At 44.2% G+C, this 15,430-nt stretch overlaps 2 protein-coding genes and 1 pseudogene across 2 annotated transcripts in view; all 3 read left to right on the top strand.

The window, feature by feature from the left end:
* The first annotated feature begins 6,812 nt into the window (after positions 1-6,812).
* LOC132291058 (ATP synthase subunit alpha, chloroplastic-like) lies at positions 6,813-8,837 on the top strand (annotated as a pseudogene).
* Positions 8,838-11,694: 2,857 nt separating this feature from the next.
* On the top strand, positions 11,695-12,828 carry LOC132291056 (probable DNA-directed RNA polymerase). The gene has a single exon (XM_059790209.1). The coding sequence runs from the start codon at positions 11,695-11,697 to the stop codon at positions 12,826-12,828; it is 1,134 nt and encodes a 377-aa protein (XP_059646192.1).
* Positions 12,829-15,080: 2,252 nt separating this feature from the next.
* The window catches only part of LOC132291047 (large ribosomal subunit protein uL2cz/uL2cy-like), a 662-nt gene continuing 312 nt past the window's right edge, over positions 15,081-15,430 (top strand). Inside the window, exon 1 of the mRNA XM_059790200.1 lies at positions 15,081-15,430. This exon is cut by the window's right edge and continues 312 nt beyond it. Coding sequence (XP_059646183.1) covers positions 15,137-15,430 — 294 coding nt within the window. The 5' untranslated portion in view covers positions 15,081-15,136.

Genomic DNA, 15,430 nt, shown 5'->3' with positions numbered 1-15,430 from the left:
CGAAAGCTGCAAGCGTAGCAGTTGGTGCAAGCTCTTATTAGCGGCTGGCTTTGGATTTGCTAATTAGGTTTGATTTTCCCACTTGTGAATGGGATTAGCATGAGAAGCTTGGTCGTCTACCATTTGCTTGCCCAAGTACACACTTTAGGACTGACATTGTAGGCAAGTCAGAAAGGCACGAATGAATTGGGAAAGCCTCTTTCTCCTACTTTGTAGACTCACCGTCTACTCCCTCTATCCGACACGCCTTACCTAAATAAGGAAATAGTCAACCGATCCGCTCGCTGTTCTAAAGCCAATCCTAGTAGCCCTGCTCTGCTCTAGTCGACCAGCTCTAAGCAGGAAGCACGAAGAATGCACTGAAAAAGCAAATCTTCTTTATGGTTCTTCCATTCCTAGCATAGCATCAAAGGGTTTCAAACCAGCACCCTCCGCTTTAGGAGTTGGGTAGGACAACGCCACCAGGCTCTCCCTCTAAATGGGGTTGCTCTGCAGCCACTGAGACTTCAACATCTGATACCCCCTGCAGGTGGAATCGTCTCATTTTGAGGAGTTCTTTTGACATTCCCGGGTCTAAGGGTGTACCTAATTCAGTCACTCACTGCCGTGTCTGTCTGCTTTCAAGTTCATCTTCCTCTGAGTGTCCTACTTTTTCTTGTCTTTCTTTTGTGTAAAGTGGGGGTGTTGCCCCCTCCCTAGACCAGGCATATGAGAGAAACCGCATTCTCTATGAGATCCATTCTCTTCGCAATCCATTCCTGAGTTCAGCAAAAGGATGATCCTACTTACCTAGGCAAGATGGGAAGCTCGTAATGAAATATGGCTTAAAACAACCGATGAAAGTGTGATAGGGAATTCTTCAACAAGTGGGTCTAGCAGGCGCTAAAGCTCAAATAAATGGGCATAGCGTACGAATTTTATTGATGGGGAAGATTTGCTGTTAGAAGCGCTTCCATTTCACAGCAATATCCGTTAGAACTAGCGGATTTCTCTTCCGTTGGTGATTAGCTGGATTGGGAGTTAGCACGACTTGTTCCTGTTCTTTCTTTAGCAGGTGAATAGGAGATTGATATCGATTCAATGGGCGTTTTCGTGCTTGGAAAACCGAATCTTGAGTACTCTTTGGTGCAAACCCTTACATAGGGGTAGAACGTTGCTTCACGCGACAGGAAAAGGTCATTTCAGCACTGTTTGATTGAGATAGTGGATGATAGGATTGGTACGATAGGTAGGATAAAGAGGGGGACACTGCAAAGCAAACCGCGAGATCATTATCTACGAGTTTAGAGAAAGAGTTTAGGATCCCAATTCGATCGACGAAAGCCCGGAAACTCCGATGAGATTGACTTTTTGGGGCGGGAAGGGCCCTATGAGTCCAAGGATTGGCAAAGGAACCTATGATTCCGGGAGGGGTCATGTTCTGTACCCGGCCTGTCTGTGGGAAAGAAGACCGCTTATACGTCAAGCGAGTAAGCCTCAGATCTATTGAAGTAGGAACGGTACGGGTCCGCCCCTCTAAGCGACCCCGAAAGGAATGCTGGAAATTCGCTGACTGTTGTGAGCAATGATGGAAGCGACAAGGGAGCTCGGTCCTCCGGGGGATCTTGATTGACGGAGCGCAGATTGAGTGGATGGGAAGAGAGTGAGTGAAACATTGCTTGAAAGCCGAAGACATATTTACTGAGTGACTCACCGAAGAGAGAAAAAGGTTCGACTTGCATGTGTTAAGCATCTAGCTAGCGTTCCTTATGAGGCAGGATCAAACTCCCATTTTCAGTAGGATTGGTCCCATCCGTGGTATAACCTGGTGCACCGGTACGAAGGGAGGTGCATCTCTTATTATGATAAAACCTTGAATTTATCTGACTTCTACGCTATGGAATAAGGCTTGATGATGGCTGCTTTCTTGTTGTTGAAGTAGAGGGATCTGGTTAGTCGATCATTTTCTTACCCTTCCTCTAAGCGAGGTTCTTTCGAGCTCAAACCCTGTAAGGTACGCGGCTTTCTTTCTTTATTTTCCGCCCGACTAATTGGAAAACTTTCGGCGTAGGACATCTTCTAACCCCGGTAAATCCTCCAGAGCTGGTTCCCACTTCCAGTACTAAATCCCACAAGGGGTCTGCTGCGTCTCCAAACTCACTTCCTTCCTTCGCTCTCCCCAAGGCAGTCTCTCTCTCTGAACAACTCGTAACTAGATAAAGAAGACCCGAGGCAGCGACTCCTGAGGCAGGTAGCGTATCGGCTTTACCAACTCCTAAACCACGTCCATCTACGTCCGAGTTGATCCAACAGTGGAGTGGTTGTTTGGGCCCCTCCCTTCCAAGGCGCTATCGAATCTGTATTAATAAGAAAATCTGGGGCAAGAATTCGTTCACATAGGAGTCAGTCACCTAACAAGTCAAGGGCAGAGGTCGAAGCCCCCATTTCTTAGATTTGACAGCTATAGCCCACAGAACTGATGATGTTTTATCTGAACGGAAGCGAAAGACTGATTGCTCTGTTTGAGACTGGCACCGAACCTCATACCTGTCACGGTACCTCAAAGCCAACTACAAACAAGGAAGAAGAGATCGACTCAAGAAGCTTTCAACTAGCTGATCTTGTAGCCAAGTCGTATTTGACTCATTTCTCATATAGATGAGATCGAACAAATGCTGTTTGAAGAGACTCCTAGTAGCGAAAAACGACTTCACAGTGTAAAAACAGCCCCCCAAGCACCTCCTTGATCGGTGCGGTGGAGTCAAAGACCCATTGTGAAGCCCAAATTACGCTGTTTTTAGAAAAACTTCCATTTTCTGATCGTCATATGAGTGAGAAAGGGGTGTCGACCCTGACTTTACCTTATTTATATACCTAAAGTTCACCAAGGATTCAGGCAACGGGGGAAGGGTTCGTTTCTTAAGCAGCTCGGGCTAAGCTTTCTTTCCATTCTGACACCCGGACCAATGAATTGAGAAAAAGAGATGTCTGTCTATAGAAGAGATATCCTGGGTAGGATCAGCTTGAGAATTCCGCTTCGAAGGCAAGGCCTATTGGAACCCCACTCTTGGAAACGTGAGCGAAGACAACTTGCTTTTACCTTCCTTGATAAGATGGAGTTGCCGTAGAAGGCGGATGAGAGCATTATATTATATACGCGTTTAGTTCGAGTTTAGTTCCGAGCAAGAGTTTCAAGTCATTTTCTCCCTAGTTGCTACTAGATTTCGTCTCCCATTGGGGCACTTCTCAAACGAAGAGGCAGGCTGTAGCTCCGAAGCAAGAAGAAGATAGTCCGAGAAAGGAATTGATCCAATCCGGGGGTAAAGGGGCGGGTAAACACTTTTTGGATCTATTAGAGGAAGTGCTAAAAGGTCGGTAACCCAGTACAGTACTTCATTCATAGGACTGCTCGAGGCAAAGTTCGATATCTCTCTCTTTTTCTAGGAAGTGAAGAAGGTCGAATAAGCAGCTCTTGCTCCACGGCGAAGTCTCCTCTGCTTCTGTCCCCCTCGTTCGTCCCGAACCTCCGTCCCGCCATTAAGTCAGTTCATCAGATCAAGCGGAGCGGTACCACTCACTAACACGCGAAGTTTCATCAATCCCCATGACCGGGAGATTTAGCTACTAAGAACCTAACAGAACAAACAGTTCTAGGGAACTTTTGTTTGGATTTCTTTAAGTGGCCATCGAGTCTGAAAAAGAAGGTATAACGAGAATTTAGTGACAGAACCTGGAAAAGCGGCATCCCTATTGAAGTAGTTCCTCAACGAAGAAAGCTCCTAGCGTACGCACCACTAACCTCAAAAGTTCCCCTGCGAGCTAGGTCTGCATAGAAGGCTCAAGCAAGTAATCAGACTTTATAAAGCAAAGCCGCATAGCCCTCCGCTGCTCCTCAATAGTGGAGATTTCGGAAATCAGTCCATCAGAACTTCACCCATGAACAAGCTTTTCCTAATGAAGATCAGTTCCAAAGAGCAGATTCGGTTGGTGTTCAAGTGGTAGCTTCGTCTCTCAATGGATCGGGGAATCTGCTGCATCCACAGTACATGTCGCTACATCCACTTCTGAGACCATGAACTTGATCGGATCATCTGACTCGTACACTCTCTCCTCTCATACCCATGAATCTCAAGCAGTTGATATTCTTTTGTTAATCTGGTTGAAGGTTCCCTCCTAGAATTCAGAGCTTTCACTGAAAGAAATCGCTGTGAAGTAGCTGCGAAGTCACAAACAATGAGGAGTTTTTCGCTGAAACAAACTATCGAATCTCTTGGTTCGCTCTAAGGTAGCTAGGTCGTATCGCGTGGATTCTTTCTAGAATCAATTGCTTGCTTTTTGCTTATTATGCTATTTCTTTCTTGGATTCAACTGGAAACCTTTCAATTCAAAGGAGACAAGCCATTGAGCACGGGCTTGCTTGGTCAAACTTCCATCTTGGAGCCTGGGGCTTCATTCTCTCCTGGATCCAGGAAGGGAAGAGCTATTTCGTGCGCAAACGAGAAAGCAGGAATATGTGAGTATGGAATGTGTGAAGCTTGGAACGGATGACCCATGTGATTCGTGACCTCTGGGGTAAAGGATCTTGAATTCCATTCTGAAACTAGAATTGCTTTTCACAGAATCGGGTAGGAAGTGTCAAACTCCTTGCTTCCACTTCTGCTAGTGGATCTGGCACGTCGCCCTTACCCTTAACCTCTTTCTTTTTCTTGATCATCAAACTCTCATGAGCAAACTGTTGGTAATATCCCAGACCGAGTAGGAAAGAGTTTATACAAGATAGTCAAGAAGAACTCTTTCAAGCCCGTCTCCGGGTCGGAAGGTGGCCTTCCGCCGAGCAAGCTAGGAATAATGCTTGAAGTCGAACCCTTGAAATGGGGAGGGGATCTACAATCGATCTTTTCTATTAAAGAGAAACGAGTGATTTCCAACTCATCCGAAGTCCGCAACTCATTTGGATCTGAGATTTGAAGTAAGCGCGTAGAGCGAAAAACAACGCATAATTGACGTCCAAATCAACTGCTATTTGACCTTCGTAAAAGGTCTCATCACTGAATAAGACTGACAACTAGGAGGATGTGCGAGATCCGCTGTTCTTCTCCTCAGTTCAAAAAAAGAGATCAGTTCCAATTGTTGTTAATCTATTTACAAGCACCCCCATTTCGAATAGAACCAGAACAACCTCTGGCTGAACAGCCGTCCAGAGCAATCAATATAGGGAGGGGGGACTCTCAATGCTACGACGTCTAACCGCAATCTAGGGTCTCGGTTTCCTATTTGAGCCTCTTTCGAAGAAATGGAACACTTCCTTTAGATACGTAGGAACGGCTTTCTCTACTGAAACTTTTGAAAGGGATGTCCCTAATCTAAACATACCTGCCAGAGTGCTACGTAAAAGCGAGGAAGGGAAGAAGAGTTTGAAGACCCTTAATAGCGGAACTTTCCTCAAATCTGAGAACTTGAGTCAACCCAGGAGAAAATCAGATTCTATTCTATGGACGCTTGAAATCAGGAAAAACAGCAGACTGACTCCTAAATAGGGCAACCCCTTACAGAGGGTACTACCTCACAATAGGAAAAGGGCTTACACATAGCAAAAAACAAAGAAAAAAGCCATATAATTAGGAGATTACTTAAACGGCCGTACACTCAAGATAGAGGAAGGGCTACAGTTAAAAAAGCGAGAGTCAACTCCAAGCAGTGATGACTCTAAGGATTTACACATCCCATAAGGAAAGAAAAGAAATCCCAGGACACTCTCATACATCCAGACAAGCAGGCCTTTGATAGGTTCGGTTCATAGAAGCCAGAGTGTTGACTCAGAGCAGGGATTACACCTCGGCATGAAAAGCTTGAAGCCTTTTCTCTCTTATCATAATATCCAACTCCTTTGAGTATTTCCCTATATAGACAGAATGAGAATGAATGACTGAAATGAGCCTGAGAAAGCCTCTGTTCACTTAGTTTCTTGGAGGTGATGAAAGAGCATGAATCTCGTCTTCCATTGTTCGATTTGGTTTGTTTGTGTTCCGTTTCTTCTGACTAGTTTGATCGAGGAAGAGCTAAAAAAGCATCCTTCCCTAGAATCTACATTTAGCTGAGCTAATTAGCTTTCTTCTGCCAAACCATGATCCCTTTCGCTAGCTTCTTGCAATAAATGATCCATTTCTGAGCGTGGTGTCCAAGAAATTCCTTTTCGGTTGAATGGTGTGATTAAGAGAATTCTCATAATAATGGAATATATGGGGTCTCTTTGAGTGAGCTGAACGAGGTCAAAACCGCCACCAGCTGACGTATATGGTGTACTTTGAGTCATACCGAAAGGGGGATTCCTTGAAAGTTTAGATCTCATTCTTGCCGATATATCTGGTGCAATGGGGCAAGTTAGGAAAGCTTTCCCTTCCTCCCGACGATGAGACTGATCGAACTACCGGACAAGAAGGTCAACCCCATCAATAAAACAATGCTGCTATGGCCATTGGATGTAGCTTTCAGCTACTTTTTTTTTCTCCCTATCACAGGGTTTGACCTATCTATGACTCAATCTGCTGTTTTTCCTGATTTAAAGCGTCCTACGAAAGGATATCAATCGGAGATTGCCTAACCCCTTAGTAAGCATTCCACTCCAGCATTCATGGTTCAGGTTACCCATCCGTCAACCCTTCATCTGCCTCAACTTCAAGGGGAATCTGAGTCATTTGCTAATCGCTATGGAATGTTGGGGAATCTGCCTCATAAGTCAGGGAATATCCTTTCATTCCAGATCCAAGTCACGTCACCCTATTCTCGAACAACCTGCAATCAAACAGAAATTCTATGGCTGGTTTCCGCATTGAAAAACAACAGGAAGAATTGCTCAGATACCAGTTAGTGAGGCTTATTTTGGTCGTGTTATAAATGCCTTGGCTAAACCTATTGATGATAGAGGTGAAATTTCAGCTTCTGAATCTCGGTTAATTGAATCGCCCGCTCCAGGTATTCTTTCGAGACGTTCCATAAATGAGCCTCTTCAAACAGGTCTTATCGCTATTGATTCGATGATCCCTATAGGACGTGGTCAGCGAGAATTCATTATTGGGGACAGACCGGTAAAACAGCAGTAGCCACAGATATGATTCTCAATCAACAAGGACAAAATGTAATATGTGTTTATGTAGCTATTGGTCAAAAGGCATCTTCTGTGGCTCAGGTAGTTACTACTTTCCAGGAAAGGGGGGTGATGGAATACACTATTGTGGTAGCCGAAACGGCGGATTCCCCTGCTACATTACAATACCTCGCTCCTTATACAGGTGCAGCTCTGGCTGAATATTTTATGTACCGTGAACGACACACTTCAATCATTTATGATGATCTCTCCAAACAAGCACAAGCAACTCGCCAAATGTCTCTTCTATTACGAAGACCCCCTGGTCGCGAAGCTTATCCAGGAGATGTTTTTTATTTGCATTCACGCCTTTTGGAAAGAGCCGCTAAATCAAGTTCTCGTTTAGGTGAAGGAAGTATGACCGCTTTACCAATAGTTGAGACCCAATCGGGAGATGTTTCGGCTTATATTCCTACTAATGTAATTTCCATTACAGATGGACAAATATTCTTATCCGCCGATTTATTCAATGCTGGAATCAGACCTGCTATTAATGTGGGTATTTCCGTTTCCAGAGTAGGATCTGCAGCTCAAATTAAAGCCATGAAACAAGTAGCTGGCAAATCAAAATTGGAACTGGCGCAATTCGCAGAATTAGAAGCCTTTGCACAATTCGCTTCTGATTTCGATAAAGCTACTCAGAATCAATTGGCAAGAGGTCAACGATTACGTGAATTGCTTAAACAATCCCAATCAGCCCCTCTCGCGGTGGAAGAACAGATAATGATGACTATTTATACCGGAACGAATGGTTATCTTGATTCATTAGAAATTGGACAGGTAAGGAAATTTCTCGTTGAGTTACGTACTTACTTAAAAACGAATAAACCTCAGTTCCAAGAAATCATATCTTCTACCAAGACATTCACCGAGGAAGCAGAAGCCCTTTTGAAAGAAGCTATTCAGGAACAGATGGAGCGCTTTCTACTTCAGGAACAAGCATAAAGAAATTCATCATTCTTAATAATTAATAATAAAAAAAAGGAAAATGGTAAGCTCTTTTATTGCGTAGAGAAAATGGTAGTTTGGTGTGCTTCCCCAGTTGACAACCAGGACAAATATGACTGGGTGAAGCACTATTACAATCTACTTTCAAGGACCCTGTAGACACTAGTTGTGGAGAGGATTCGGGCCCGACGGAACAAGCCTTTTTTCTCCATTTACTGCTGGAGCATTAGAGAGCCGAGTCGGGCCAGACAGAACAAGCCCATTGACTGCAGCATTATGGCGCCGACTGGGGCCAGACGGCGGAACAAGCCTTTTCTTTTTATGAACGTCTGGAGCGCCGCCCAGAGACGACGTCACGAGAAAAATAAGAATCAGCACCGCTGCCCCGCGGATTCTTGCGCTGTCCATACTGCAAAACAGATTGAGCTGCTGGCATCAAGGGTCCGAGATTATATGCTGCTGCAGAAGCGGAATCGAAGGGGTTGGTTGGAAGGTAAGGATAGCATGATTGGCTGGTGGTTGGTTCATGAGGGGTGCATGATTAACGGATCAACACATATTTTGAGTTTAGTAAAAAGAAAGAGAAATGACAACGAGGACTTTGATGATGTCTACGTATTATATATGGTGGTATTGGCACCATAGACCCTATACAGGCCCAACCAACTCATCAGTCCAGACTGTGGGATTGGTGGCCCACCTCTTGGATGGCCCATAGCTCGTTGCTTTGTTTTGGCAGGTATGTTGGTATTCTGTTCTGCTAGCTTGAGTGTCAAAAGATCCGTCTTGTTTGTATCCCCATCCACATCCACTGTGGAAACATGGCCACGTTACACACTTTTACCAATTTGGAGTGAGAACTATAAGATGATCGGAAAAGGGGGGTCTCGGGGTTGGTAAAGCTTCAGATATAGTCCTTTCCTTGAGCTAGTTGGCAGAGCCTCAAGCAAGGATTCATTCAATGTTCGTATCGGGCCTCTCCTTCGCTTCCTAATGCCTCAAGGATCAGTCAAGATCAAACTCAGTAACGAGCTAGCGTGGAGTTTCGCTTTATGGTTCTCCCATTAGAAGCATTAGTCATCCTTCATCTTCCTTCTAACAGTCAGTGTTCAGCTTTGTTCATAGACCAATCCATCGAAATATCCATGCTCTTATAAAAAGGAAATCAAGATTTTTGGTCCATTCCCTCTGGCGGATCAAAGAATAGGTTTGAAAGCCTTAGTATAGGTCTCTGAAGTGAATTGCTTGTTATTCCCTAGCTTGAATAGAGTTCCCCACTTTGACAGCGATATCCGGCATCACTTTTTCAATTGGATCTGAGCCCGACTTTGCTCCTTCTGGCCACTCCTTCCCATGCTAAGGAACCATTCCGATAGCAGGTTTCAGCTTCGTTCACTACACCCCTCCCCTAGGTCGGTCTCTTCCCTCGACTCAGCTATTCATCCTTTCTGTGGAAGATTTTGAATCCCTTCTATCGTGGCGCTGCGCGAGAGCATTCCTTTCCTTGGTCTTGTACTGGGACCTCACAACCCGTCCCTTCCTTTTGGGGTTCTCTGACCGAACCTCTCAAAGTCGAACCCTTATTGTCCGGATGTATTGCATTTTGTAATCGTTCGCTAAGCTAACAAGGGCACAAACCGCAGTCAATCAATCTTTTGTAAGATTCCCTTTAGATGATGAAAGAATCGGTTTTGCTCAAGCAAGTTGTCTTCGCTTCCAAGAGTGCCGTTCCATCCAGAGCAAACGCAGTACGTAACTGGTTCTTCCGCTTTTCATCTTCATCTGGCCGGGGAAGTCAGCCAAGCTGCGTAGCCATCAACTCCGATCCGACCTTCTACGTGCAAGTTTCCAAGAGTTCAATCCGGAACAACCTCTGTTCATTCATCACAGTCTTCCAGCCGGGGGGACTTCTCATCAATGTTACGACCACAGTCTAACCGCAATCTAGGTATAGGTCTGCCTTTCCCTCTTGATCCATCTGACCGGGAGGAAGCGGTAAGCTGACAATGATGCCTCTAGTGCCATAGGGTGACGGGTACAATATAGAAAGAGGTCTGTGTTCTTTCGTATTTTAGATGCGACTCCTAATGAGCCTGTCTCTTTTGATCCATTAGGTGTAGAAGCAAGTTTCCCTGTCTGCCAAGATGTAAGTCAACGCTCGCAATCGCATCCCAACCTAACCCCTCTTTTCATCAACTCTCCTCCACTCGTTATCCTTTGCGACTTTTCTCATCTCAACTCCGCTCTTTTTCGCTTGTTTCTTTGGTAAGGCGCCTCGTTAAAACCTTTCCTCTTGACCGAGCGGTTAGGAGGTCTTGTTCTGGAGGTACAGCGGTGGCTTGTGCCCGACTTCCCGCGCTAGCTGTTCAACTACAGAAGAGGCGTGCGATGATGACTGGCTTTAGAGAAGAGAGGATCAAAGATTAGGTGGGTTCTTTAGGTAGTTCGGGAGGGAGTCTTATCTAGTTAGAGTGAGTCACTTCCGCGCCCTAACGCCGCCTCGGGGCATTTCGGGGTACTTATATCTGCGACCTTTATCTCTGACTTGAGCTATCAAAGCGTACTGGTTAGGTGGGCTTGCTTTAAACCTCGTTCGTCAGGAAGATCTCCTTGCGCAACTTTCTGAGAATCAGATCTATCTTAAGACAATCTGAAAACAGCAAAACTTCATTCTCATATAGCTGCAAAAGTAGTCGACCCTATTTTCCTTAAGGAGAGGGTCAGAGAAAATGTTCAAACTAGCTGCCTTACTTGCTTGATCGCTACATCTTCTTGCTTGTATGGTGAGCTGATAGCTCGTCGACTGGGTAGGCTTTGCTTACGTGACCGGTTGACCAGATTCCGAGTGAGAGCCTCATAACTCACTCTACTAATGGGTGGGCTTGCTTGTTTGTACATGTCTGGGAGTTCTAAGATAGATTGGGCAGGCTGACTTCTGTCTTCCTTCATAGCCAGCTCCTTTGCTTCTCATCGGTTGTCAGAGGAGGTGCACGATGTGCTTTAAGGTCAGCTCTGATAAGGCTAAGTACAGCTACGGCAAGGAAAGCTTTCTTTTGAAGGCTGAACTTCAGAAGTGAAGGGAAGAAGTCGCTCTTGAACGACCTCTCATCCCATATACGATACCACCAGACGCGACTACTACAAAAGGGAACTCGGAAAGAAGTAGAACTCGGGGGTTACCTGATCTCGTAGTCTAAAGTGATCATTCTATAGAGACTAGAAAACCACCTACATTGGAGAACTTGTTGGAAAGGAGTATGAATCGTTTCTTTGTTGAATTGTTTATTCAAAAACGGATTCTTATCAATAGGTCAACCGCTTAGGACACTTCTGCGAATCCAGAGAAGAGGGATAAGGTGGTGGAGCTTAGCTTACAACAAAAGAAGCTCCAAGACCGACATTGAAAAGATTACAGAGAGGTATTACCCAGCCTCAACACAAGCTTCAACAAACTCTGAGATGTTCGCCGCTGGGCCAACAGGATAAGGGGCAAAGCCTAACCCAGCTGTTTGAGGTTAAGATCAGTTCTGAACTGTAGCTTAAAGCAAAAAGAAGAAAGAAAATCGGTTGTATTTGGTGGCCAATAGACTAAGGTACTTGACTAAGAAAGTAGCCCCTTGCCCATGGAACCAAGTGTATGGGAAAGACGAGGCAAGCTGTATATTCCATTTCATGATTGGACTGCTTCGAAGAAAAATAAAGAGGAACAAAGTCCTGATCTTAGAATTACATTAGAAGCTGCGGCAGCCTTCAAGTTTAAGAAATTTCAGACCATTGAACAAGCTTATTGTTGGTATAGAGATTACTGTCAAGACAAGATGGTTTCAGACAAGAGCCTCATTCTCTTAGCTAAACAAGCGAGTGATCCTTTCCAATTCTTAGGTAAGGTTCTGGCTAATGAAAGAGATATCGCTCTTCATTGTGTTCCTGTTACTAAGGATGCGAGTGCTGGTGCTTACCAGATCATGAGTTACCTACTTCTTAACAAGGAATTAGGGATACGCACGAATATTCTTCCCTCTCCAGATGGGAAAATACAGGACATCTATGCGTCTTTGAAAGACGAGCTTCTGGTCTTCTTGAAACCGCAGTTGAATCGCAATCAATATGGATTCATAGAATCTAAGCTCACTAGAAAAATAGTCAAACTGCTCTATATGCCTTTAATTTATGGGAAGACCTTGACAACCATGGCTTCAGATATAAAACAGTTTTATGAGCTTACTAATATAGAATCCTATCACATAGCAAAGCTGTGCAAGGAATTTTGGTACGAAAAGTATCCTGACATAGTTAATCTCATGAAGCTACTTAACCTCATTGGATGGTGGTGTTCCGTCTCCAATTTACCAGTGCTCTATAGTACGCCCATCCTCACAACTGTGCAAGATTATAGGAAAAGCTCTACCGCAGAGATTTGGGTATACAATAGGATCACCAAAAAAAGAAATCGGGTTAGCCTAACTGTGCCTACGGTGGATAGGGACTCTAGGAAGACTCAAGTGGCTACATGCGTGAACTTTATTCATCAAAAAGATGCCTATATTGCCATGAAGGTAGTGGAACAAATACAGCTAATGAAAGCACCAATCTACACTGTTCATGACAATTTTCTAACAACACCAGAATTCGCAGCTGAGATTCCTAATATTTATAGTAATGTGTTTCTTGAGATGGGGCACCCATTTAAAATCATAAATGACTTTCTTATAGAGAATATTGCTAGGAATAGTCTTCCTACATTGCGGGACGATTGATTCACCTCTTCATGAGGACTATATAAGAAATATCTTCAGAGATCTGGTTAAGAAAATATCTCCTAAAGATAAGAAAAAATGGGAGAAAAAGATCGATGAAACTGTGACTTCTTACTTTGAATATGTAACACTGTGTTTAAATTCACAAGTGAGGACGTAGATGCTCGTCGGTCTTCTAGGGATGATTATATATCCCTTCTAAGGAGTAGTCAGACCTGTAAGTATAAGTATAGCGTGCATTTCTGAACGATATATAATCGTGACTTATATAGAATCAATTTTGAATACCTGATATCTGGACTGTAGGTAAGGGGTATTGAGCGAAGCTCTATCCAGCCTGGTCGGAGATTAGGGTTCTTCGGAAAACATGAGTTGAACTCTTGTGTGATAAGAACTCTCTTGTGCCTGGTCTCCTATTATTCTATGATAGGGTTCTTTTTTCTCCAGTGTATTTACCCAAGTCCTGGCTCCCCTCTTGACTCCATCGGCCTCCTATAAGGCAACCTCCCCCGTTCATCCACAATGGAGCTCTAATAAAGGACTCCCTCCCCGCGGTCAGGTTCACTCTGCTCTTTCTGGGCTTGTTCCTGTATCGGTTGTTGAAGACCTATTTCACCATCCATATCTATTGTACAAAAGAGTCACACTTCCTTTAGGGATCTAAGGCTAACGTAAACCTCTTTCTTGCTTCTTTTTTATTAATGGTCTAGGGAAGAACAGCAACCTCTCTTTTACGTCAAAAATGATCAAAACGGACTTCCTCACTCTCCTCTGAATATTCTGCAACGTATCTCCACGCACAAGGAAAGTCATTGCGTAGATGAAGCACACACAGCAAATCACAAAATAGGAGTCAATCGATACAAAGAATGTCGTATATGAGATTGAGTCGAACTTTTCTACTCTCGCAGCAGAACCAAAGCGAGCAAGACGAGACGTTGAGCTACGACTCAAATAGGAATTCTTCGCGGATGAAGTGATGATCATTTAGGAGAACCGGCTTCCCCCCCTTTTGTTAGGAATTGTTTTGTTCCGTTCTTCTCTGATTTAAGTAAGAATTGCTTAATAAAGAGAAAGATGCGTTTCTGGGTTGAAGCTTCCAGTCCGGAAGAAGTGTTCTTGTTCTTGTCCGGCCGGCCGGGTCAAGGGAAAGCAGGGTTAAAGGGTGATGGGCTAGCGAAAAAGAGATTGTCCATCTCTTTTGAGCGGCTGGGGGGCAGGGTTTAAGGGAAGAGGGGAAAGGGGAGTAAGGTACTAAAGGAGGGTTTAAGGGAGGATTTAGGAGAGAGGGTAAAGGGGACGAGGGATTAAGGGATGGAGGAGGGAAGAGGGGTCAAGGGATGCAAGGGGGGGCGGAGCTAGACTATATACTAAAAGACTTGTTCAGTTCACCACAGGGACACAATTGATACGAGACATCCAACGAAAACCTCCTCAATGGCTATGATCGTGACCTTTAAGCCACTTTCAAGACATCTTTCGGGTGTTTTCCTATCTAAGCTCCAATCGGCTGTTTGAAGCACTATTTCATAAAGAACTTCGCTTCTTTGACCGGGTTGCTTTAGAGCAAAACCTATTCTTTGATGATCAATAGGTAATCCGTTAAAAATCTTGATTTCCTGCGGTTTGTGACTAAAGAACATGGCCTACTAATATTTGTTTGATTCCGGGGACTTAGCGAAAGAAGATAGAAGGTTGCTTGAGGAAAAGAAGAAGACCGATCTCTACTAAACTAAAAGGTTGGTTTTGCACCTTGAAGTTAGTTAACAGATACTCTTGCTGAAGGGTAGAAAGGCAAGGGTCACTGAAGCGGGTTTCTTTGGGTCTTCGAAGAGGGAAATAACAAAAAGAAGTGGTAGGTGCCCCTTTTCACCTGATGGTAATTTGATCTGATCTCCTCTTGTAGAAGGATTGATAGCAAACAGTCAAAGAATTTGGTGCTGGGCTAAGGGAACAAGGGGTTTACTTTCAGAGGTTAGGGCACATCATGAAGACTATTACACTGCCCGAACTCCCATTACTACGGAAAAGGACCAATTAGCAGATTTTATCCCAACAACCCCTCTTCAATAAGCCTCATTGTGCTATTTTGGTTGTTCGTAGTTTCTGTTTAAGAAGTGGGCTAAAGGAACTTGTATTGTACCCTTATCACTACTCAGCCGAAAGTGCTTATTGCTTGCCAAAGCGAGAAAGTTGACTTTGAGCACGACTATTCTACCATAGTAGGTATTCAAGAATCAGTACATGAAATTTGAATGAATTTGAAAGAAATTTGATTGATCAAAAAGAAGAATCTACTTCAACCGATATGCCCTTAGGCACGGCCATACATAACATAGAAATCACACTTGGAAAGGGTGGACAATTAGCTAGAGCAGCGGGTGCTGTAGCGAAACTGATTGCAAAAGAGGGGAAATCGGCCACATTAAAATTACCTTCTGGGGAGGTCCGTTTGATATCCAAAAACTGCTCAGCAACAGTCGGACAAGTGGGAAATGTTGGGGTGAACCAGAAAAGTTTGGGTAGAGCCGGATCTAAACGTTGGCTAGGTAAGCGTCCTGTAGTAAGAGGAGTAGTTATGAACCCTGTAGACCATCCCCAT

This window comes from Cornus florida, unplaced genomic scaffold (assembly GCF_030987335.1).
Source record: "Cornus florida cultivar Cherokee Brave unplaced genomic scaffold, ASM3098733v1 CherokeeBrave_3.0.0_Hap2_scaffold_30, whole genome shotgun sequence".
Lineage (NCBI taxonomy): Eukaryota > Viridiplantae > Streptophyta > Magnoliopsida > Cornales > Cornaceae > Cornus > Cornus florida.
This window is presented reverse-complemented; position numbering and strand designations above follow the sequence as displayed.

Bases quoted from the DNA above. Each gene is read 5' to 3' on its own strand.
- LOC132291056 (XM_059790209.1), top strand. From the start codon at position 11,695: ATGGAACCAAGTGTATGGGAAAGACGAGGCAAGCTGTATATTCCATTT.